The 26,924-nt window shown below is 38.7% G+C and overlaps 1 protein-coding gene across 2 annotated transcripts in view; it reads left to right on the top strand.

Annotated features, from left to right (window-relative positions):
- Nucleotides 1-26,924, top strand: part of LOC110102404 — a 68,608-nt gene that overhangs the window by 34,657 nt on the left and 7,027 nt on the right. For both annotated transcript variants that reach the window (XM_020830736.2, XM_020830737.2), the window contains exon 2: nt 12,768-12,928. In XM_020830736.2, the coding sequence (XP_020686395.1) occupies nt 12,768-12,928 (161 nt within the window). The remainder of the gene's footprint in view (nt 1-12,767; nt 12,929-26,924) is intronic.

Consider the following 26,924-nt stretch of genomic DNA (forward strand, 5'->3'; position numbering starts at 1 on the left):
TCTTTCCACTTAGGATCCATATTTCCAGAATCAAAGAATTCCAAGCAAGCACTAACAACCTGCTCCCCAACAATCTCCCAAAACAACTTAAAAAAAGAAGCTGTTACCCCATCTCTTCCAGGTGCCTTATTCAGACCCAAAGAACGGACCACATTCCAGATTTCTTCCTTAGTAACCGCAATATCCAAGCTTTCAGCAAACAGAGCTAAATGTCCTCTTTGAATTTCAAAAGAAGGCCATCCACTTTCATTAATCACATCTCCTTGCCACTTCAATTCAAAAAACTTTTGTATTACCTCCGAGATTTCACCTTGCTGTGTTACCACATCACCATCCATATTTTTGATAGAGTCAATGCATTTAGCTCTCCTTCTAGCAGATGCCATAGAATGGAAAAAATGGGTATTGCCGTCTCCCTCCTCTATCCACTTCACCTTAGCTCGTTGTCTCCACCAAGTCATGATGCGAGCTAATGTGCTATTCAATAACTGTACTTTATATCTCAAAGATTCACTTTGAGTATCATCCAGCCCACCTGTAGAACATTCCAACTCTTGTAATGCCTTAATCTCTCTATCAAGATCTTCCTTCAGTTGATTAAGCACTTTGAGCTTGTTCTTACTCCAAAAGAACAGTGCTTTTAGCGTCCTCTGGCATTTCCTTTGAAGTTTAACAGATTCACTGCCCAAGTCCTCCACCTTCCATTTCTCCCTTACTAAATGCCAAGCCATTGGGTAGCTAGCCCATACATCTTCAAACTTTATCCAATTAGAGTAAGTCCTTTTCACCTCTCCCATAATACAACACAAAATGGGACAATGGTCTGACGCCAATCTGGTAAGATGCATAACCTTCAGTCCCTGAAAATCATCAAGAATTGAAGAATTAACCAGAAAACGATCCAGTCTTGAGAAAATCCTGCTTTTAGCATCTTTGTTATTAGTCCAAGTATAAGATGGACCTGAAAAACCGGTATCGACCAAATCATTTGCCAACATGAAATCTGCCATATCACCTGAAGCTGGAGAAAAATGAAAAGCCTTGCCACCTTTCTTATCTTCCTGTGCCATAATACAATTGAAATCCCCTCCAACCAACAAGGGTAATTCCATAGTATGATTTTTAGAAATATCCTCCCAAAGGACCTTCCTGGTATATCTCTCCTTATCAGCATATACAACAGCTACTTCCCATTCAATAGAGTTTCCAAATCTGAGCAGCCCCATAATACACTGGTTGGATTGGAACCTAACATGAAAGGTACCAATACCACTCCTCCAAGCTACCAAGATGCCTCCTGCTCTACCAACAGCAGGCTGAAAAATAAAATCCCACTCTCTTCCCACAAGTCTGTCAATATCTTTTCTACCAAAAGATTCCATTTTAGTCTCCAACAAGCCAATGAAATTCACCTTGTGCTCCCCAATGAGGTGTCGTAAGTAATTGCCCGTTTCCTTCTTACGAGCACCTCTACAATTCCAACATAAAAGACTAAGCATAATTCACCAAAGGGGAAGCGTCCCCGCCGCAAAAAGTTTCAGAAAAAGCCTCTTGCCATTGATCAACAAAATCCACCTCTTTTAGTTTACCATCAACAGATTTATCCACCACATTTACCATTTGTTCAATAGAAGAAGAAACTAACTCCTCATTGAGCTTCTTACTCCTTCTAATACCTGGCATCTTCTGAAGAGGGCCAATCAGTGAAACTTCCTTCACATGACATTCTTTAGATATCCTACTCTTCTTGTTTTTATCTTTCAGCACACCAGATCTATTATCCGAGAACTTCAAAACCTTAGGCAATAGCAATTGAGCCGGAGAAGGCTTCACTTCCCTGCGATTTTTCCTCTTCACCATAGGCTGAGACAACATCTCCTGACAAACAGGACTTTGAAAAGAATTCTGTACAACTTGCTGTAAACCAATTTCCCCCTTTAACCCGATCCATACCTCCTGGCTTCTCCAACTGCATCTCCTGCTTCCCATTATTTTCAACATTTTGCTCTGCAAATGATTGCACCACCCCATCAGGTTCCACAGATTTTTGCACTTTAGCTACCTCCCTCCAAACAGATTTAGAAACAGGAGCTGGAGCTACAGGTTTATTATTCACAGTTTGAGGCCTGCTTCCCATTCTATTATAAGATGGTCTCCTTCTTCTTGTCACAATGGTCCATTCCCCCTCATCGTTATCAGCAACCAACTGGTCCACATGTAAACCATCAGCATTCACCCTAACATCACTACTAGCTGACTGATTAACTGCCCTGTGATTCCCAGAACCAGCTGACTGATCAACTGCCATTTTAGCCTGATCAACATCACCATTTGCCTTTTTTACTTGTTGTTTCACCTGACCCAAACTTTCCTTACACAAGTCCTCCTTGTGTCCAACTTTACCACACTTCAAACAAATTATGGGGATCCCCTCATATTCTATAGGTTGAAAAAATCTCCCATTCAAACCATTTGCCCAAACTCCCTTAGGAAGCCTCTTCGATAAATCAATTCTAACACACAGACGAGCAAAAGCACATCTGTTCCATAACTTCGTTTGTTCATCCATAAAAAGAGGAACTCCAATACACGCAGCCAATCTTGCAAGATTATAGTCATCCCAATATTCCAAAGGCAAATTTGGGAGACGAACCCAAACTGGAGAAGTAAATTTCCTCGGGGATTTAGCAGATAAACCTGGAGTCCATTGATCAATCCCAATGATCTGCCCTGCCACATACCATGGACCCCCTAATAAAACATTGTCCCTCGCATCCTTGTTTTCAAACCAACATAAAAAACAGTCTGATCCCATCGGATTGATCTGAGTAAGGCCAAGATGACCCCATTTCCTTTGTAGCTCGTTCTGGACTACATAAAATGGGAGCCTGCGCCCCAACAAGCTACCAACCAACGCTCTACTTAGCTTCTGAATATTTTCCTTGGCTTTGTTTAAATGCAGATCTACTAAACCATCCTCTCTTAAAAAACTGCCAACATCTTCAACCAAATTCAACTGTACTGCTGGAGACTTCTTCCACGCATTAGATGCCTTCCCAATCTCATCTACCTCCTTCTTAATAGGCCGAGAATTGCCAAGCTTACCCAGCTGCTGTTCAGAAGCCAAATTCCTCAAAGAATCATTTTCCCGAACACCTGACGTGCTTCCAGCAACCTTAGAGGAGCCACACAAATCAGCATTACCCCATTTCCCCCTAAACACCTGATCATCAGCATTCATGCCTCCAAACGTAAATTTCGGCAAATTGCCAGCCGAATTCACCTCAGTCTTCTGCAAATTACTTCCCGAAGAAACCTTATCTAGGTCCCTTATAAAACTCCCATTACCAAATGTAAATAGAGGCTTATTGGATTCAAACATAGGATTATCAATTATTCTGCTTACCTCCACCTTATCACTAAGATCACCCACTGGTTTCACCTGCAGATCCGCCATATCACCTTGCTCTATTTCAACAGCCATAGCATTTCGCATTACAGGGACCTCTGCCCCTTCCTCAACAGCTCCAGAATAGACCAACTCCCCCTTCACTTCAGCATCCACCATCTCAGCACATTCCGAAGTGGCAGTCATTCCATCAATACATCCAGCATCTTCAGTATTCCAGATCTGATCAGCCAGATCCAGCGAACCAGTTTCTACATTCATCTCTCTAGCAAACTCCTCAGCTTCACTACCCCCCAAGATCTCCATAACCTCATCCAGATCTGACGAGCCATCCATTGAACGATCCCGATCTCCAGCCACCAGGCCCTCCGCATTCGATCCGCTTTCCTGCACATCAACATTCTGCAAAACTCCCGCAATAACCGAGCTCGCAACTCCAGTTCCTGGAGTTCGAGTGTATACCAGCCTCTTTCTATCAGCCTCAATGTCAGCCAAACCTTCCAATCCAGTTAAGGAGAATCTCCTCTCACTAGAACTCCCTCTGCTATTTACATCAGCTCCCGATCCACCTCTATCCACCACATTTCTCCCTCGAGCACTAGAACATGTTCTACCAACCGAACTCCCTCCTTCACCTCCTCCTCCACGCCCCGATGGGTGACGAGGGGGTGACCGACGGCCACCCCCAACCATACCCCAAGAAACAGACGATCAAACCCCGCCGGCGAGAGTCCAAAACGAGAGAAAAATTTTTCTCTCAAGAATCGCCGCGATTTTCCCCAGAGCGATCGTAGAGACGAGAGATGAGACCCGAGAATGGGAGAGAGAGAGAGAGAGAGAGCTTCAAGGAGAACAGGTGTGAGGGAGATCACACGATTGCTCCGATCTTGCTACAACTTAGCGAGCGAGAGAGAGAGAGAGAGTGACAGAGAGCGAGAGACAGAGGCAGAAATCCCTCCCCTCGCATGCGGAACGCCACCGTCCACGAGCTCTTTCAATCCGAGCCTGAGCGAGTGCGGAATGCTCGTCCGACTCCGCTTGGACTCTTGGCCGAGTCTTCCAGGAGCTCCGCCTCCCTCACCGGCTGGACCTCCCGTAGCCGCAAGCTTCCGTCTGCGAGCTCATCCGACCCGAAGACCACCGATCCCTTACTGCCGTTTCTCTCTTCTTTGGACCAAGAGAGGGAAATATCTTCCCATCTTCCTTCAATTCTCAAAGGGGAGGAGTTTAAACTTGCTCTTTTCTACCTCTCAAGCAAAGGAAGAGAGGTAGGAAGATAGTGAAGGCTTGTGAAGGCTTTTCAGTCACTGTAGAAGCCCATTCTTCCTTTCCCATCATCCCGACAACTTCGAGGTGACAAAGACAACAACTTGGAGCCTGGATTGGAGCTTGGACAGCGATCCGGAGCTTGGATTGGAGCTTGGACAACACTTGGAGCTTGGATAGGAGCGTTAGGACAACCCGGGAGAGGTAAAATGCTAAAACTTAGGAAAAGCCCTAAGGCCCCCTAGCCATTGATGTGTGGTTGATTCCCCCAAGCCCTAGGTCCTTAGAAAACTTCAATTTTTACTCTCCCAAAATCCCTCGTTGGCTGTCCTCTTCGCAAAACAATGAAATTTGGTGATTTCCATTTGTTGGCTCTTATGTGAGAATCCGGAGAGGATTTCGATGTGTGTGAAGGTGTTGGGTTGGTATCCAACACCTCTCAAATGCATGATTTTGCACTCATATCGCCTGGCTTAGCCTTCGCCTGCAATGAATCGTAGGTTTTGATGATATATCCCTATCCCAAAATGTATGATGAAGTGTAGGTTTCATTGCATTATAGGTCATGTTCCTTTCCCTTAATGCTAATATCGTGACAAAGTTGATCTAGTGCGTTAAATGACATTTGTTGAGTTTATGTTTCATCTAAGATTTGCAAGATCATGTAAACATACTTGTTCTATTTCAAATGTTGGATAAACTAATTTACTGTAGTTAATGGGTTTCCAACACCCATGTTTACACTTTGGCTTGTGTTGAAAATGTACAAGTTTGTTTGTTTGATATCCTAAATTGGAGAGAACATGCATAAGGAATTCTTTTAAAACTTGCAACTTGTTCAAATTGCATGCACATTTCACTCATGCATAAATTGTCAAAAAAAAAAAAAAGATTTATGGTTATGTGAATGTGTATATGTTGGAGTTTGAGAATTTCATTGAGTTCCTCCTAATGTTTGATCATGAACATAATCAACATGAGGAACATTGTGATTAGGTCTATGTGCAATATTTCACAAGATTGGGTAGTTGATTGTTCTTAATTGTGCCAATCTCTAAATTTGGAAACTCAATGTTGTGCCTTTAACACATTAGAAGCATGCATACTTTAGAACTTGTAGCTTTTTATAAATTATGGCATATGTACGCAAGTGAATTTGAGCGGCCCAAAGCATTCTCTACCTCATTATGAAATCATTCACATTACCCTCAAAGGTTTATGTTAATAATTTCATAATGTGGAGAGCCAATCAAGATAATATGTGATACTTTACAAAGCTCAAAGTTTAGGGTTTGAATCATCACATGCCTACTTTTAGATTCCTCTTAGATCTTGTCAAAACTGATCTTTAGGATACCCCTAGAAGCTTCCAATCCCTCCTACCCAAATCATGCCAAAATTGATTTAGGGATTGTTTCAATGCGTTAGAAGCTCTTTAGTAGAGTCTTCCCTCCCTCATGCTTGATAATTTGGAGCATCTCAAAGCTCCAAATTTTTCATTGCATGAATAATCTTAACTTAGGATTCCAAAAATCCTAGGTTCATACCTCTTTGCACTTGTTGACAGAAAATCAACATGTCGACATCATTCTTTTCCTTCCTTGGATATGTTAACATGGGCTTCTCTAAAATCCTAAAGGCATGCCAAGAGACTTTGCCAAATTCCAAGTTCTTCTATCTTTTGTTTGTTAGAAACATAAAATCAACAAGCAACTACCTCCTTCCCACATGGTGTTTGGGACTTCCTCAAAGTCCCAAATGCTTCATTGCATAACCCTTATAACCTTAGGATGAAAATCCTAAGTTCATGTTATCTTGCTTGTTGGTATAAAATCAACAAGTTAACACTATTCTTCCTCCATTTGTGTGATATTTTGAAACCTCCAAAGGTTCCAAGCGATGTCATTCCATGAATTGTTGAAGCTTAGAACCAAATTTAAGTTCTTCACCATGTTATTTGTTGGAACACAAGAAACCAACACATATTCTTTCATGTATGATAATTTGGAGGCTCCAAAGGCTCCAACCAAGGTTTAAAATTGCGTAAATAAGCCTCGAGGCGTAAGCCTCATGGACACAGAATTGCGTAAATGAAAAATTAAGTGTTTTAGCAGGAAAATAATGGCAATATTGTATCTTACAATAAAAACATCTAAATGATATATGAAAATAATGGAAAGTAAGAAAGTAGATGTAATAAAATCATGTCCCAAAGTATAAAATCACAAAATATTAGTTTAACAAAACTCCAAAAGTACAAAAAACATATAAAATACAATCATATCTCATCACTAAATGGGTCTTCAAGGGATTCTTCTTCTCCAATTATATCTATGAATGTCATGTCATCATCATCTTTAATATGACTCACTTTTCTCTTCCCTGTTCAATAAGAGAAAAGATCATTAGCATGTTAATTGCTCACTTGATATAAATATATTGCGATAGCATATAAGAAGTTGTGGAATACCTTTACTTGATTGTTGTGCTGCAGAGCTAGTGGATGTGTGTGGTGTGGTACTAGAAGATGTGCCCATTTGATCTGCTTCGCCCCTCAAGACATCCACATTTAGATCTTCTAGCTGTAAGTCTGATAATGGCAAATCTGTCTCATCATCTATGAACCACTCATTATCAGATGACACATCATCACACACCAACGGGTCCTCATCATCCTTCAACCCTTTATTCCTCAACCTCCTATCTTTTAACCTCTTGTTGTGCATTATATATACGAGGGAGTTCATTTTTAGTGTAGATAGCCAATTTCTTCTCTTTGTTTGCACTTGACTATATGTACTCCAGTTTCGCTCACACCCAGAAGAAGAACAAGTGAGGCCGAACACTCTTACAGCAAAACTCTGTAACTCAGGGGTGGAATCACCAAATTGGATCCACCATTCAACTGTTTTCAAGAAAAAATATAATTAGAACAGAATTGCGCAGAGGCGCGCCTCTTATTGCGCAATTTTAAATAGAGGCTCCAACCAATATCATTACATGGTTGTTAGACCTTAGAAACGAATTCTAAGTCATTGATGCGATCAAAAAATAAGGGGGTCCCTATATTTTTTGATCACGATAAGAAAAAGACTTCCTACACAAAAGAAGACACAAAATACCTCAAAAAGAAGAGATAACTTAGAGATAATAGAACAAACTCTTACATTTCATATAAACGAACACTTTTATAAATAAAGACTCTTACAAACTTAACTTTCAACATAACATGACATTACAACCCTTGACTCTTACAAATGACTCAAACAAAATGACACCCTAAACATTCTTACTTTGAGAAGAGGGATACAGGTGGAGTGGCACTTGCGGAGAGATGAAAGAGATCAGAAGCCAAGACGAAGGTTGGAAAGAGCTTGCAAGATTTCTTGAGGGGATGAGAAGGAGTGGACAAAGCTCGCAAGCTTTTCCAACGAAACCCGCAGGTTTACATTTCCAAAAATAAATCACATCACATAACTAAAACAACCACAAAACAACTCTATTATAGGCACCAAAGAAGGAATATAAACAACCACCTAAAAGCAATATTTAAAGCCATTAAAATAGAGAAATAGAAGGACATAAGTCACTAAGAAGAAGACCAAAAGACTACGGGAATTCTGTAGGAAGATTGCATAGAAAACAGTGGAAAGGCTCATGGAAACCCTCCCAAACAGCCACCAAACCAGTCCTGAAAAAGCTGTTCAAATTTTGTCCAAAAACAGCCCAAAAGCCCTTCAAACAGCAGCCAAAAAATCTTCAAATAGGAGCCCAACATTGCACAGGAAACAGGGCATTAAATCCACGGGAAGAACCCCCTGGCTGCTTCGGGAAAACAGCGTAGCTAGGGACCTGAAAACAACACAGGAAACAAGAGCCAGCCGCAGGGAAGTAAGAGCCAAGGCGCGGGAACCCAACAGCCATTCACGGGAACCAAAGGGTCAAGCCACGGGAACCAAGGAGCCATCCACGGGAACCAAAGGGACAACACATGGGGGAATAAATATCAAATTATGAGGTAGAAAAGGTTCTCTACTAGACATTAATGAGCTGAATCTAGTAGAGGACCGAAAATTCACCAAAATAAAATCTAACTTGTTTTGACCCCCCCTTTGCCTACATCAGACTCCCCTTCTTACGAACTCATCTCCCGATGAGTTAGCTTTGTTCTGAAGGCGTTGCATCAAGAGACACCAAGGCTTGAGATTGCTCACTTGACACAAAAACTCAAATGACAACAAGACTCAAAACAAAACTTACTAACATGACACACGACTCATAAGACTCACTAGACACTTAAGACTCACGACAAGACTTGACTTGACAAACTAAAACAAAACTTATAACCTAGGACTTCCTAACTTGCTCTGATACCAAATGATGCGATCAAAAAATAAGGGGGACCCCATATTTTTTGATCACAATAAGAAAAAAGACTTCCTACACAAAAGAAGACACAAAATACCTAAAAAAAAAAGAGATAACTTAGAGATAATAGAACAAACTCTTACATTTCATATAAACGAACACTTTTATAAATAAAGACTCTTACAAACTTGACTTTCAACATAACATGACATTACAACCCTTGACTCTTACAAATGACTCAAACAAAATTACACCCTAAACATGCTTACTTTGAGAAGAGGGATACAGGTGGAGTGGCACTTGCGGAGAGAAGAAAGAGATTAGAAGCCAAGACGAAGGTTGGAAAGAGCTCGCAAGATTTCCAGAGGGGATGAGGAGTGGACAAAGCACGCAAGCTTTTCCAACGAAACCCGCAGGTTTACATTTCCAAAAATCAATCACATCACATAACTAAAACAACCACAAAACAACTCTATTTATAGGCACTAAAGAAGGAATACAAATAGCCACCTAAAAGCAATATTTAAAGCCATTAAAATAGGGAAATAGAAGGCCATAAGTCACTAAGAAGAAGACCAAAAGACTGCAGGAATTTTGTAGGAAGATTGCATAGAAAACAATGGAAAGGCTCATGGAAATCCTCCCAAACAGCCACCAAACCAGTCCCCACAAAGCTGTCCAAATTCTGTCTAAAAACAGCCCAAAAGCACTAAATGTTCAAATGATTTCTATGAGTTGCAACATCTAAATTGCACATTCTCTTCTTCTTCTACCAAACAAAAAGTGTAGGAAATCTCTCCATTCACTTAGCCTAAATCGAGTGAATGTGTGCCCCTTTCTTTGAACATCAAATGTTCAAAGAAATTCCTCTAAATTGCAACCCATAAATTGCACACCATCCTCCCTTTCTACAACCCAAAAGTTGTAGGAAACCATCTCATTCTCCTAAGACTCAAAATTAGGAAAATGTATATCCCTATTTGAACACCAAATTTTCGAAGAACTTTTATGAGCTTGCAACTTCCAAGTTGTACATCTCTTCTTCTCATTTACCTAACATGCATTTGATAAATGATTATGCATCATTGAACACATGGTTCAATGATTTCCCCTCTCGTATGCAACCTATAGGTTGTGTATCCCTTCATCCCTTTCTATAACTCAAAGGTTGTAGGAAGATCTTCTCATTCTTCTAACCTAAATTAGGAGAGTGTGCATCCTTCTTTGAATATCAAATGTTCAAGAAACTTTCAAGAGTTTGCAACTTCCAAGTTGCATCTTCTTCTCCTCCATTCCTCCAATTCAAATTGGAGGAATGAACCTCTTCTTTAGACACCAAACGTCAAAATGTGCAAAGGCATGCTAGGATTAGGATTTTTTTTTGTGTGCGCATGTGATTGATGATTTGGTGTGAATGCCCTTTTGAATTGTCTGCGTTTTGGGCACTTGCCCTTAAGTGGTTAGTATAGAAATATATACATGCTTTTTTGTGCAGGTGGCCATGTTCAGAAGGGGGTAAAGTAAATCATGATTATTCTAATATTATTTGCTTGCATGTACTGCTTAAACCCCCCCCAAGAGGCATGACCAATAGGTCAGAGCAGATGCTTGACACTCTAAGTGCTAGATAAATTTTGGATGTGATGTGATTTTCATATAAACTGCCTTCTAACTCTATTTTGCAGACTTGAGTCTTTTCCATTTTCTATCATATATTTGATAGATTTAGGATGTAAAACCTGTGAGGTTTTGGACTAGAAGAAAAGGTGAATTGATGAAGGATGTACTCTTTTGGAGGTGAAGCCTAAAGGTCTACTTGAGAGTTAAAGCTTGAAGACCCGCACAAGTAGTGTCTGTAATATCTTAACTGGGTTGTATAATGACAAGCAAAATTAGCTGTCAAAACTGTTTGTAATATTGGGATATTACTTGCACCTCTATTTTGATTAATTTACAATCATGTTTTGAATGTTTACTGGGTGTGCAATAGAACAACATGTTTTTCCTAAGTTTCTTCTATTGTTTGGTTTGGGAGTGGTCTGAACTTGTGATACAATATGTTCTTAGGATAAAATAAATTTTTTAATCCTTAAATTATAAACAACTTAAAATCAATCTAGGCTTCATGTCTTTCAAATAAGAAAACTTTGCATGGCTCCTCTCAAGGAGCTAAGTTTTCAAAAGTTTAAAATGAGCATGTATAGCCCAAATGTGTTGCATATAGAAAGCCTTCATTTAAGGACTAGATAACAAAAAGTCTACATTTGTGAGTCAGCATTCTGCATACCTTCATACATAGGCATCTTGGCCTCAAAGCCAAGTTGTAAGCCCTACTTATTAAACAAAAATAGTCATTCACTCTACATTTGCATTAAGGATGGACAACATGGTTTTAAAATCGATTAGGTGGGTTTAGCTGGTAGTCTTCTCTAGACAGGGTAATAAATCTAGAGGTCGGGCAGGCTATGCCTCGTGTGAGGTGTAGTTTGTAAGTTCCTTTGTATTCCGTTAGATTTAGGTTCGAGGCACTATCTCTCGGTAGTCCTCACTTTAGTTTTAGGATCTGAGGCAAATGGTTGATTCCAATCACCATATAAGTCCTCACCTTCCAGGAAATTCCTTTAAAATGCATTGTTGGAATATAAGCCCCGATCTTCTAATGAATATGATCAACTCAAACAAAATTAGATTTCTAAAAATATAAAGCCCCAACATAGGATAGTCCGAGCACCTCTGAGATTTCTCAGAATAAAGTGCTCATATTTCACCTACTTGGCCCTCATTTCAAATTTTAATCTTAAGTTGATCATTTTTTTCTTGAAATTCCTAAAGGTCGAAAACCTTTAAATAAGAAATTCACGGATTTTCAAAAATCAAATTTTAGCTAATGTTTAAATGACTTCAAAAAGAAAAGAAAACCAGTGGTTTAATCAAAAGTTTTTTCAAGCACCAAAGCTTTAGATGTAATTAACCATAAGGGCTTGCCCCTATGGGCCGTTTATACCCCATAAATAAGTAAACCCTATTTGGCCAAAATATCAAATGGGGGAATCTCTATTAAAATTGTAAATTTTATCATTGAGTCCATAAGGAAATGATATTTTTATCCTTCGGGGTAATATATCATCATTCTTATACCGTACTCAGTCATAAAGTATGCAATCAGTTTGAGGACAACAAAAATTCTCCAACAGTATCACCATGGATAAATTTGATTGGTCAAAGTATTTTAACATTCTCCTTTAGAAAGGAGTGTGGATCCATTCTCGAGTCAACCATCTGGATTACATGATTACAATTTTGCAGATTTCATAATTTCATATTTGTCGTATTCTACTCTAAAACAAAGAGTTTATCAAAGTTGATTCAAGTATGCTGAGCTTTGAAGTTTCCATACTTCTCTTCTCCATTTTGAAGTTAGAGAAAATATGAATGATTTAGCTTATCTAGCCAAATGTGTGTGTTCATGCTTGCTTGCGTTTTTGTTTCTCAAATTGTTGTACTACAATTATAATATCCTCGTCCCTTAAGCCATCGTAGCATAATCCAAAAGATGTGTTATTTATTTTTCTTCCATTTTGTACACTTTGTATGTTATAGTACTTGTTTGTTTTTGTCAGTTATTGATAAATTTCCTGCTAAGAATTTGATGTGTAATGTTGTAAAGCTGGCATGAAGAACTATCAAGAGTTTATTTCATTTCTGGCTGATTGATTATGTATAGGTTGGCTCACCCCAATGGACCCATTGCAACAAACAAAGCTGCAGCATTAGCAAAGTTTCTTGAAAGAAAGCTTCACCAATCTGGTGGACTTAATTCTATAGATCCGAAGCTTCTTGAGTTGGCTGTGAAAAATGCAAAAGAAACCGTCAATGCTAGCAATGGTACTAATTTTTTTTTAAATATGATGTTTCTTGAGACTTGTTACATTTTGTTTTGTTTGTCTGACAATTTGTTTGATTTTAACTTTGGACTAGTGAAAATCAAAGAGTTGATATTCCTATTCGCTGCTGACTTAGCTCATTATTTATGCTATTGGAAAGAAACACTTATAATGAAAAAATGTAGAACATTAGTTCTTATGAACAGCTTGCCACCATTTATGTTAGTCATAAATTACTAAACTGATCTTATTCTTTTTTAACCATTATAGCCAACCTTGTTTAGCTTTGACCAAATTATCGATGTGCATTTCTACTGGTCCTGAATCTTTAACTGGATAATGGAACTCATTACACTTGGCATTTGGCATTTTGTTGTATTAATGTTTTATGTAATTATTTGTAAAGCGACCAAATGATGTCATAGCAACATCCAAATGCTAACACATATGTAAGATTTTTGTAAAGGAAAATAATTGACATCAGCTTATGTTCGGAGGAATTGCTGATATTTTTGGGTTAGTATCAACCCATTATTCGTATGGATGTTTAAGGGGCCTGAAAATATTGTCAAATCCGCTTAAAAATTTTCCCACCATCGATAAAACTATTCAGGAATTTGCTTTGTGAGAACTACTTTCATCATTATTATTCATGAGTGTTTCCTTTTGGGATTTTCTATATAATGTTTTCATCATTATGGTACCGTAATCTCAATAATTAGAATATTTGAGTTTTTTTACTTGATATTTTTTTCTCATTTTAGAGACTATTCCTACCTATTCAATGATGGAAATTCCTATTGATTTTACATTTGCCATATGCTCTGTTAGACTTGTTGTAATTATGCTCAATGCCTATTACTTTGGGACTTAAAATTAAAGCTTCATAATGCTCTCGTCAGTGACTTCATTCGCATATGGATATTACCCCTCTTATATCTGTATATATCATGGTTATATAGAATAATAATCTTTATAGTTGATGTGATGCATTGTTAGATATCAACACATTTTATTGAATTCTAAGATTGTATAAAAATAGTATGTAGAAATGATCTATAAACATGACAGAGCAATACATAAGTATAAAATTCTATCAAAGAAGAAGACACTAAAAATATTCCATATTAGCACTATAACCTACAAAGAACAACAATATAACTCTGGCCAAAAAATAGGCCGAACCAAATTGTTTCACCCATTTGGTTCATATACATGTATCAAGCATGGTTTCTTTCTTTTATCCTATTTTAGTATTTTAGGTTTAAATTTCTAAAGATCAACAATACAACTTTGGCCAAAGAAAGTCCAAACCAAATTGTTTAACCCATTTGGTCCATACACATGACCATTATGCTTTGAAGTTTATTAATGCCCAAAAAATGTTTGAGTTGTTGACCTATGCATATAGATAAAAAAAAAGAAATAACAAAATTTTTTTTCACATACCTGTGCTGAAATTTCGCCGAGGTTTTGCCGAGAATCCTGGAAATCCTGCTTACCTCGTACAGATCGGCGCTGCTCTAGTCGCTTCTCCGCAAGATCTGCTCAAATCCTGCGATAGTTGTTCAAAACGACGCTACGCCTCGTCGTTAAATAGGAGACGAAGAGACCTCCATTCGTCTCTGCTCTCTCTCCCACGACACTTTTCCTCGCCTCATCCGTCCTCCTCCGATCAAAACCTCACACTCAACTTTCACTCTTACTTGACTGAAGCCGATCAAAGCCTTAATAAAATCCAACCCATACCTCTAGCAACCAAAATCTTGCTCGAAATCCCTAAGCCCATCCAGCTTTCGATCTGCCCCATCCGGCCCGACTCCTACAGTCGGACCTTGCGATCGAAATCCCTAAACGATCCCGACCACCTTCCTCCCATCCGTCCTTCTCAGCCATGGTTCTTCCACCTCCGTCTGATCTGTCTGGTTCAAAGAGAGAGAGAGAAAGAGAGTAAGCACTTACCCTACTTAGCCAAAGCCATGAACCCCATTTGCCTCTCCAGATGACGTTCCCTCCCTGTTGGGATCGGAAGTTAGACTATTTGAGCAGAAGCAACAATAGGAGCCGCTTCCTCTGAAGGTAACTCTCTCCCTTTCACACGCTATTTCGACCAAATCCCGTAAATTCCCAAAATAAAGAGAGCAATGGGGGAGGGAGGTTTTATTTTTATTATTATTAGATATTATAGTAATGATAATATTAATAATAATAATGGTTATTATTAACATTATTATTATTGATATTATTATTATTATTTAATTATAATTAGTTATTATTTTAAAAAAAAAAAGAAAAAAGAATTTCTTCTCTTGCCTTGATCCTCGTGCTACCAACACCGCCGTCGTCGGTTCACATGCAAAGGTATAACCCCTCAACCTTAAAACTCCGAGAGCTTGATTTTGATGCACGTATCGCGACAAAACGACCACCTATACACGTTTTTTTTAGCGTGGTGGAAAGAAGTTCGTCGCGATGCTTACGACGAAGCAGGTTATCACCTAAAATCTTTTATCCGAAGTTCATGGCTAACCGAAAAATCGCCTATACACGTTTTTCTTATCATGGTGGGATGGGAACCCGGTGCGATGCATACGACGAAGTGGGGATACCCATAAGTACCCGCTTGCGGGGAAACAACTGATTTTCTTTTGCAACAGGTACCAAAGACTCATACACACGTGTTCGATTTAATTTTTCTTTTTTTTTAAATGTGACACGCTAATGACGTGTCCGACACATGTCCTCGCCGTGTCGGACGCGTGTCCGTGTCCGACACATGTGCGACTTTGTATACCCTCTTAAAACGAAGTGTCGGTGCATCATAGACAACATCAAACTAAATCAAACTTAATCAAATAATGTTAGATGAACAATGAATTAAACTAAATTGAGAATTCAAGCTGAATCCAAGCGAGTTGATCTCAAATACAAAGAACTTAGTGTGGACTTGAATGAACATGGAGGACTTGTGTAAGACTTGAGTTGGACTCAAGCTGAACTGAACTCAACTTGAACTTGAATGTGATATGAACTACAAAGGGTTTTTTTAGGTGACAACTTGAACTCAAACTTGGATTAGAGTTTGAACTTGACAAAGAACTCAAACTTGAATCATATGCAAGACAACTTGATTTGAACATAAACAAAAGAACTTGCAAGCTTGGACTTGATTGGAATCAAGCATGGTGGGTATGAATATGAATTTGAATCTCACTTAACTTAAATGAATCATGAAATGAATGATTTGAACACAAGTAAAGATGTTGAAGACTCATTTTGGGACTCAAACTAATTGAGACCTCAGTGGATATGACTTAGACCATTTGAAATCAAAATTCAAATGATCAAAAGACTCAAATCAAAGTTGATTTGAACTCGACTTGAATCAAAAGACCACATGAAAATCAGGGATGATAAATCTTCAGTGTACATAAATGGAATCCAATTAATTTGAAGCATTTGAATGATTGCAAGCAAGTATCAATGAAAAAATTATCATGTAGACCATGAACTATTCTTAAAGGTATGTTGTTGTAAAGGTTCTTCAACTTACACATAAGCAATGTGTGGCTTAATGTCGATGTCAGTGGATCCACAAGTTTATTCCAAGAAGTTGGATAGCATGTAACGAAAGAAGCTGATGTCGACAAAGGGGGGGTCAACTCATGTCCAAAATAAATCAATTTTGGCTTCCCTCGAGTTTACTAGCTCAATTAAAATTGAGCTGAAATTTTAGCTCATTTATGAGCTGGTCTTTAGTTTACTTTTTGAACTAAGGGTTAGCTCATTATTAGCTAACATTTTAGTTCATATTTATCTTTTTATTAAATGTTATTTCTATAGTTTTTATTTATGATGTCTCTTGGGTTTCAAAAAGGGCTTTTGGAATCCCATGAAAATGTGTTTTCCCATGCCATGGCTCCTTGGCTTCCACGGATGGCTGTTTTCCGTGCAAGGCTCCTTAGTTCTCACTGTGGCTATTGGTTTTTCGAGCTTGGGGGGGTTTTCCCGTGGCTTTGGTGCCTCGGTTCCATGCGGCTCCTTTGGTTCCCGTGGTTGATCCTTCAGTTCTTGGGCTGGGCTGTTTTCCGTGAATGCATGGGAAGGATTTCCTTGCTTGTGTCGCTTGGATTCGTGTGTGAATTCAATGCCGTGTCCTTTTGTATTCCCTTCTCATACCTATAAATATGAGATGTTTTAGAGTTGTAATGATATGTTATGTGATTGATTTTTGAAAATATAAATCTGCGAGTTTCGTTGAAAAAGCTTGCGAGCTTTGTCCATCTTCTTTTCTCATCCCCTCCAGAAATCTTGCGAGCTCTTTTCACCCTTCTTCTCGGGCTTCTAACCTTTTTCATCTCTCCGCAAGTGACCACCTCGTAGGAGTCCAAGTTTGTAAGTGTCTAAGTTGTAATAATTTTTATAAAATGATATTATTTGTCTTTATTTATGTTATTTGTGTCTCTTCTATTACCCAGTAGAGTCTTTATTTTGTTAAGCAAAAAATCAGGGTCCCCCAGATTTTTGCTTACATCATAAGCCCCCAATGAATGATATAATCCGACCACAATGATTATGCCAATCCAGATGCTGATGTTAAGTGGAAATAATGATAATGTTGTCATTCATGTCATAAGCCTACAATAAATATAATGGGCATAGTGATGCTTGCAAACATCGAGGGGAAACAACTTGATTACAATAGTGTATTAGTGTGTTCATGGATAGAACACCAAGGCTCATACACAACTGATGTCACTCAAGTGTAAACAAATACACTAGACTCCCTCAAATGACAATAACCAGCACATATGAAGAAATGGATGGTGAGAAATACAACAAATGCAAACTCCTTCAAGTCATTGTAGAAGACTCTTCATATACGCAATACACTATCAAAAGAACTATGATAAATACAAGAGCCCTTATATAACTCCTGAAGATCTGCAATACATACAATCCCTCCATGAATGCAGATATATGTACAACATGCTACCTATGGGTAGATACAGAAATATTTCAGTAAATGCAGTATCCTGTAGTCAATTTCAGTATGTGAACAAATATATCTACCGACAACAGTAGTGGATGTATTATAAGGACAAAAATCACAGAGAAATGCAAGAAAACCACAACAACTACAAGCACTTATGTGTTAAAGTAGGAGATTAGTTAGTGCACTACAATCTACCTGCATAAATCATGCAAGTAGCACACGATAGTCTACCTGTATAAAGCAGCGAACAAGTCAATTCAGAAGCTGCTACACCACGCCATCAGATCTGCAATGTCCTTGCAAGCAAACATAAGTTGTTTACAAATATTTCAAAGTACCCCCGTACATGCACCGTAGTTTGTATACACATAGGTACACTAAAGGGGTAAATACAATCACGACCCGTATGGGCTCCGGCGAGCGTGTTATTGGTACACACGTGACGTCTAGGGATGCTGCGCAGGTTATTAAATTTTAACCTGATTCTCCTAAACAGGTAAATAAGAGTTGACAAGGTTCAATAAATAATTATAAAATGCCCAACACCTGCATGAACCTCGACGAGCGTGTTATTGATACACACGTAATATCTAGGGATGCTGCGCAGGTCAATAAATTTGATACCGATCCTCCTAAGCGGGTAAATAGGAGTCGACAAGGTTCAATAAATAATTATAAAATGCCTCCAAACACTCACATTGGCCTCGACGAGTGTGTTATTGGTACACACGTGATGTCTAGGAATGCTGCGCGGGTCAATAAGTGAATTCAAGTACAAATTTGATCCTTTTATGCGGATCAATAGGAGTCGATAGGGTTCGAACCATTAAACAAATATACGGTTATGAAGATCGGTAAATTTATTTTAATGCATTCATATTAGGCCTTCAAGGCCTATAATAAAGAGAATTCAGTAACAAAATCATAAAGCCTACGCGAAACCCAATCCTCTGTCGACAGATCGATAGAGTCAACAAGGTTCATTCATAAAATACAAATATTTTACAAATGGAAATGACCTCAAAGTTACCCCAAAGATGGTCGTGTTGAATGAAGATCTCAACCGGAGGGGTTCATTCCAAACATTTCAAATGCCATCCAAATACCCAAAATTCAAAATTCCAAAGTCTAAAATATTTAAAATTGAAATAAATTCATTACCATTTAAAATTTAATTCAGCTCACATAGAGCTAAGCCTAGTCGAAAATATTACTAGGATTCATTCTCAAACAATCTCCTGCTAGTAAGGACATGGTACGGTTTCTCTGACAGGATAAACAGTTATGGCTCGGTGCCCTCTGAACTGAGTGGTTTTGCCGCCAAATGGCATCACAAAATACCGATTATGTCCCGAGCCAATACGTTTCTTAGTTGCATCAAATCCTTGAGATATGAATCAATAGGATATGATCGATAGGGCACAAAGCCCTCTGTTGGCTAAGGTGGATTCAAATTTTTCCCCTTAGGCAAATACCCCACCCTATGTCTACAAGGTACCCTTTGGACGAAGCAACCCATGGTTGTCGACAATGATCCTTCTATCAGGTTGGGTCGACTACCTCCCATGACTAAGTAGACCAGGGACCATGATGGCCCGGGACGACGGAGCCATGGGATCATGATCGGGTCCATCATCCATTCCCCCACCATCCTCTTTAAGTGCACGATGGTGAAATTTCCAATTTTAAAAATATTAATCCTTCAAATCCCAACCTATGTTGCTACTATATGTCGGATACCAAGTATCTATGGGTACGACGTATTCATTGACAACTAGCCTTAATCGAAAGTTCTCTCTTATTATCGGGAGGGGTAATTAACTATAGGGGCTTGCGCCTATAGGAAACCAGAACTCAGATCATAAAGTCCTCGCAAAATGAGGGCGAAATCTCTGGGTAGTGTCTTATTTACAAACCCATCTGCCTTCCAAAATTTATCCTGAAACTTAATTCGTTAAAACTCCCCCAAAGAAAAAACGCAAAGCGGGCGAAGGCCGGGGCCGAATTTTCGGAGCCCACAGTTGTAAACATGCCTAGTGGGTGGAATTCCTCCAAATTTAATATTTGTTATGAAGTATAAGCCTAAAATTGAAAATTGAAAATGCACTATGTAAGCTTAATTTTGTAATCTCATATTTTGAATTTCAGATTTGAAAGACTTAAGGATGATTATCAAGTTTGTCCTTAGTTTCATTTAATTTATCGAGAACATAATAAGAAAGAAGCCCCATTTATTAGTCTAACCAGCAACTATTCCATTATTAATAGTTATTTATATAAGAAAAATAAATTATGCATTTCAAGGATTTCATTATGGATTTTTCTTATCACGGTGTTAAATTCGGGAGGTATTATTAGATACTTTTGTTAGAAGAAAAATATACATCTTTTTCAATCAAGATTCTATTGACCTTCTTTGAGGGAGATGTTGAGAGAGTTGTAATTCAGGTAAAGAAACCAAGACTTCAAAGTAAAAAGTAGGAAGATATTGTGTCTTGTTTTTCCTACAGACTCTAGTCCTTCCTACAAACCTTCCGGTAGTTCCACTCCTCACACCTGCACTACCCAGCCGATCCCAGGGAGCATTACCCGACCCTCGTCTGGTCCCCCCACCCCCCGTCCTGATGTTAGAAGTAAGCCTCCCACTCCGGATACCCCCCGGTCTAACCCCGGGACCAAGTGCTTTAGATGTCAGGGGTATGGGTATATCGCTTCTCAGTGCTCTAGTCCCTACAAAGTCATGATTATTGAAGAGATCACTGAAGAAGAATTCGATCTCGGAGTTGACCAGATTTAGCAAGTGGAAAGCAATGGTGAATTCTTTTAGGAGGATGACGACATTGCTGTCATCCAATATAATTCAAAAAGTTGACACTTCTCCTACCTGTGTGGTGAGATGTATACTGTCAAAACCCGTAGCCATCGACGACTGGCGTAGGACTGCGATCTTTCACACATACACCAAAATCAAGGATAAAAATTGTAAAGTCGTCGTAGATAGTGATTCTCCTCCAGCATGGTGTCTAAGCTTGGCCTCTCTATCGTTCCTCACCCCAACCCCTATAAGGTAGCTTGGGTCTACACCGCTACCTTGGAGGTAAAGGAACGAAGCTTCATACCTATCTCCTTTGCTGACTATAAGGAGAATGTTTGGTGTGACGTGTTGATTATGAATGTTGGACAAATCCTTCTAGGCTGTCCCTAGCTATTTTGACAATGATGTCCACATCTATGGGCATTCAAACACCTGCGTGTTTGAACATGAGGGAAAAAAGATCAAGCTTTTGTCATCATAGCCTAGGGTTACGGATGATCCTAAATCCAACCATGTCAAATCCAAGAAGGGACTGAACCTGATAACCACCATGGTTCTAGATTCTGAGATAGCCCAGAGCGCACCCCTATACACTTTAGTCGATCGTGAGACTTCCACTGAGTCTAATGAACCAGTCCCTTAGGAGGTTCAACCCATACTTAGTGACCCTATTGATGATCTTCTCTGATGATCTTCTCGATCAATTACCTCCGCTTAAAGACATCCAGCATGCTTTAGATTTTGTCCCTGGAACCTCCCTACCCAAACTCCCCACAGTCGAATTCGCCTACCATAATTCTGTGAACCGGACTACTGGTTTAAGTCCCGTTGAAATTGTTTATGAGTTCGAACCTAGACTGTCGATAAATCTCATACCCATGTATTCTAGGTTTAGGATTTATAAGTCTGCATCCACATTTGCATTGCATCTGCATGACTTACATAAGAAAATTGCACGCGAAATTGAAGAAAACAATCATAAGTATAAACTTCATTCTGATTCTAAACGACAATTTAAAACTTTTGAGGTTGATAATTCAATGATGGTGCGGATTCGTCCGAAACGGTTCCCATAAGGAATTGTTAGGAATTTACATGCTAGAAGTGCGGGACTGTTTAAAACAGTCAAGAGAATCAAAGATTCTTACGTGGTGGGTCTGCCTGCAAAGTTCAACATTAATCCCTATCTTAACATAAAAGATTTAGTAACCTATGAGGGTTCAGAGTTTAGCCCACCAAAGCAAATTGAAATAGAGCCTTTTATGACCTAACTCTGTGAGAACCCAAGCTTACCTCTTAAAAATATTCCCAAAATACCTATAACGGAGAAGGTTGACATGACTCTAAGTGATGATATTATTTCCACAAAAGAGGGTGGACGAAGAAGGTATCTGATAAGGTGGAAAGATAAACCAAAGTCAGAAGATACGTGGCTAGAGCGCGAGGAGTTTCAGCTGATCGACCCATATGCACTAGAGTTCTACGAGAGCTTCCAAAAACACGTACTCGACTGAGTCGAGCATTTTCCCACCCCGGGAGAATGATGCGGACATCAGATCCTGAAAGGTCTTTCAGAGATGTGGCCGATGATCGACGGCCACGATCGCGCCAATCTACTTTTCAGTCTTCATACGTATTTGTTTTATTTATTTTCTTTATGTATTTGTTTTAATAGTTTCCCATTTTTCCCTTAAGGGCTTTGTCATATGTACTCCCTAGGGGCAATTTTGTCTTTTATTTCCCTTTCATTGTAGGAGGCTATATATAAGCCCAATATATTTCTTTTGAGATTAATGAATGAATTATAAAAAAATTTCTGCATATTGAGTTCTTGTGAGAGCTTGAGAGTTCTTGGAGAGAAAATCCCTTGGAGAGGGTAATCGGATCACCCACAAACCTTGGAATTGTCCAGGTTCGTAGTTATTTTCTTCCTTTTCTTTTCCTTCTCTTCTTCCCCTCTAATCCTAACTGCCGGCCACCCTAAACAACCAAACATGCCGCCAACCACTCTAAGCCCTCCACCACCAAACCGCCACTCCTACATTCCCCACCTCCTTATTTCGGCCAGCCCTACATCCCCTACCTCCATAACCACCAGTGTTAGCAAGCCTAGTGAATTAGAGAGTTATGTGATGGATCTTTGCATTGCGATTAATCTTATTGTTAGCATAGGGATTTTTGTTGAAAACCATCCATGTATGCAACGTCAGTTAATTGACTATTTTAGGATCTTAATTCCTGTGGATGTGATTTGGCCTAAGATTGTTTTATCATCTTATGATTTTGCCTTATCATTTACAATCAACAAAAGTTTTGCTTATTATTATTCTCCAAATTTAAAACGTGCAAATTTCGTATTCCAATCATTTTTGCATTTATGCCCTACATCAGTTTCCCTTTCATCAAGATAGAGGTTTATATAGTGTAGGTTGTGCGCTTTTTGGTTTTCCTATAGGTTGCACTTTAACCATTGCATATCATATTTGTTTAACTTGCATGTACTTTTTCTTTTTCTTCAATTTACTCCATGACTAACCAGAGTTTTGCACCTGTCACCAAAGTTAGCTCTTTAAGAGAAGAGTTCATGAAAAAGGGGGAATTGATGTTGAACTAAAATGCAAGTTTTTGAATTTTGCATTGCTAACGGCAAGGAAAGATGTGAAGAAATATATTTATTTCTTTTGTTTATATTAAAGGATTATATTCATCACCTTATGACATTATTATATGTTTTGCTATGCAAATTTTAGGGTTTACATTCATTCCTGTGCCCTATGCATAACCCAAATGAATTTAATTCAAGATTTTGAAACATGGAGAATTATTTCCGTATGGATTAAATGCACGGAGAATACAATTCAAGGCTATCCCAAAATGTATTAAATCAAAGAAGAGTGTTTTCAATTAATGAAAAATACATTTTCAATTAGTGGCCAGCTAAAATACATTTTCAATTACAAATTTTATTACTTCATTCTCTCTTTTCCCCCTTTTTTAAGCTCAATTATTCATCCCCTCCTTGGCTGAGATGTCATCCTAGGAAGTCTATCACTTCGCAACTTTTTGAGTTCATTGTTTGTAGGCGATTGTCATGTACATTGGTGTTTAGAGCTAATGCTGAGCTTCTATGTCTATTATATGGACTCCTTATGAACCTTTTCTATGTAGAATTATGAAGAAGAAAGTCACTGTTGCAGCTTCAAAAAGAAAAAAAGAGAGAGAAGACTAAAGAACAATCAACAAGAAAGACTATGCCTTCTTAGAAGGGCTGGGGCAACTTTTCATTATTGTACAGGAGCTAACGAGCAACTAGCTTAGGTTGGTAAATAATCCACTAAAATTGGAGCCAAAATTGAATACTTTGATCATTCTTGTTCAAAATTTTGTATATAGTAAGGAAAAAAAAAAGAAGAATGCTAATAATGATGTACTAGACACAACCATTCATTTATTTGAGGCTATGGATCAGATGGAGTAGGAGATCGAGCAGGAGGTAGAGAAGGTGGAGGAAATAGGGGATGTACACCTATCCCTTGTTGTTGCATGTACAGAAAAGGAGGGGCGATTGGGTTAGAGATGTTAGCCCATTTTTTTTATTATTTATTTATTTATTTTTTAGAGTTGTTAGCCTATTTGTTGCTATTGTATTGCATATAAAGGGTGAGAGAAATTTATTAGATTATAGGGGGCAAAAAGTAGTATTTAATTGGGGATTTTTATATCCATAAAAAAATAGTCACAAGTTCATCGATCCATGTGTCATTAATCCCCTCTTCTTAATTGATGATGAGAAATTGGCCTCTTTAAATTCTTGGATGTCACCGCTTATAGACAACTCTTAAGATAGGGAGATAAGAGTGGATAGTGGAAGCGAAGCGTGCGTTAAATAGTTGAATACGTCTATGATGGGTGTATGGTATGGTGAGATGTTTATTATTTTATTGAATATCTTAATACATTCACTTCAATTTATATTTCTTTAATTGCAGCACATATATTCCTTATGTTATTTAATAAAGAAGCGAATATATGGTTATCTAAAGACTTGTAGATTAGGCATTATTATGTTGGATGAATTATTTGATTAGTGCTATGGAACATTGATCTCAACCTACAATAAGATAAATAAGGACTCCTGCAAGTGGTTTGAAGAATCTTTGATGTGTGTAATTGGAGAGGAAATGTTTTTGAAATCTTGGGTTGATGCCAAGCTCATATATTTTTTAATGAACTAAAATTAGGTAGATTAGATGATATGTGAGCTCTTTTTGTCAACGAAAACTATAATTTCATGACTCTTAACTCTTGCACTCTAGTGCAGACCTTGCAAACAATATTGAATTTGTTTTGTAAGTGGTTTTCTGTATTACATGTGATGCTAGGGTTATAGCGATAACTTTTCTTATCTAAATCTCTTTGAAAATGAAGGAGGGCCAGCATGGATGAGATTTCTAGGTTTTTCTGTAAGTAAGCCATTTTAAATGTCAATGAAAATTTCAGTAATTAAAGGATAATTTTTATCTAAATCTCTTTGGAAATGAAGTAGGGCCAGCATGGATGAGATTTCTAGGTTTGTCGTAAGTACGCCATTTTAAATTCTTATAAAAATTTCAGTAATTAAAGGAGAACTTTGTTAGACCAGTCCACTGGACTGATCCAGCCGGTCCAGGCGGGACCGGCTTACGGGCGAAACAGCGGAACTCTTCCGCCTCCTGCCTATGCCGTGCGAGACGCAAGTTCACGGGAGCCATTTTGGGAAGGAATTTTGAGGAAGTTCAGGAGGGAATTTGAATCATAGGGATTGTTTAGAGTTTTCCTTTTGATTTGTATACATTAAATACTTTGTTTTCCTAGGATTAGGACATCTTGAATTGGTTGATTTTGGGATCTCTTAGGTTTAGGTTTTGGGCTCTAGATTCATGTAGAGATTGGGAGAGATCGATCCTCCTCTCAAATAGAGGATCACTTGTATCTTATGGTTTCCTTCCGTTAGTTGATTTATTGCAATAAGATCTACTGTTTTTCTTGATTGTTATTGAAGTTTGGAAGAGTTTATCGCTGTTTTGCGAACATTGATAGGAAATACTTGAGATCTACAAGTGTTTCCGATCAAATTGGTATCATAACAATTCTTGGGACTGTTGGTGGGCTGTTTTTGCAAATTCCAGCGGCTGTTCTTGGCCCGCTAAGGAAGGATAGTGCTATTTTTTGAAGGAAAAAATCTAGATTTTTATGTCTACAAAAATTCGGAGAACGATGGAGGCAAAAAAAGTGGTCACTTTGGAGGAGAGATTGGAAGGAAAGATGAACCAAATAAAAATCACGGTGGAGGACAAAATTTCTTTCATGGAAGGACAAATTGCGGACTTACGAGAGATGATGAAGAAGTTAGAATTCCACAATCAATAGGTGGCTTCCGTGGCGAGAGGGACAGAAGGACAGAATACAAATTCTAAAATCCGTAAGGATGTAAAGGAGGTAGAGATCGTAGAGGGAGAAAGGAGAACAACCCATGTGGAGCCTTTTCGGAGGTAGGATAGAGGAGATAGATTTGGGGAAAGGCATGGGTATTGAGAACATGAGCAATGGGGCGCTGATTGGCAACATAGGGAATGAAATTATGGCCGTACAAGGGCTGATTTTGAAGGGAGGAGAGGGGATTTGAAGGAGGTTATGGGTATGAAAGGGGAAGGGAAGATTAGTAGACTTGGGGGGGGGGGGGGGGGGGGGGGGGGGTTGAACACTAGGGAAAGAGGATACTATGGAGGAATGAGGGGAAACGGGGGAGATTAGAAGGTCAGGATGTTGAAGATGCCTATCTTCGAGGGGGGACGTGGTGGGGGCAAGAAATATAGAGGAGCCTATACCCCTCGCACGCACAAGAGAGATGGGACGAACAAAAAAACAAAAAGACACGACTTTAAACGAAATTCAAGATGTGAAGAGAGAATAGAACAAACTCTTACATTTCAAATTAAAGAAATAAAAAGAAATTAAAAAAAAAACACAAACTCGACTCGATCTCAAAGACACCATAAAGTTGCTGCACTTGGAGAAGAAAGATACAGGTGGAGTGGCACTTACTGAGAGACGAAAGAGGTTAGAAGCCCGAGAAGAAAGAGTGGAATGAGCCCGTAAGATTTCCGGAGGGGATGAGAAAGAAGGGTGGAAAGGGCCCGCAGGATT

The sequence above is a fragment of the Dendrobium catenatum genome, unplaced genomic scaffold (assembly GCF_001605985.2).
Source record: "Dendrobium catenatum unplaced genomic scaffold, ASM160598v2 fragScaff_scaffold_1409, whole genome shotgun sequence".
NCBI lineage: Eukaryota > Viridiplantae > Streptophyta > Magnoliopsida > Asparagales > Orchidaceae > Dendrobium > Dendrobium catenatum.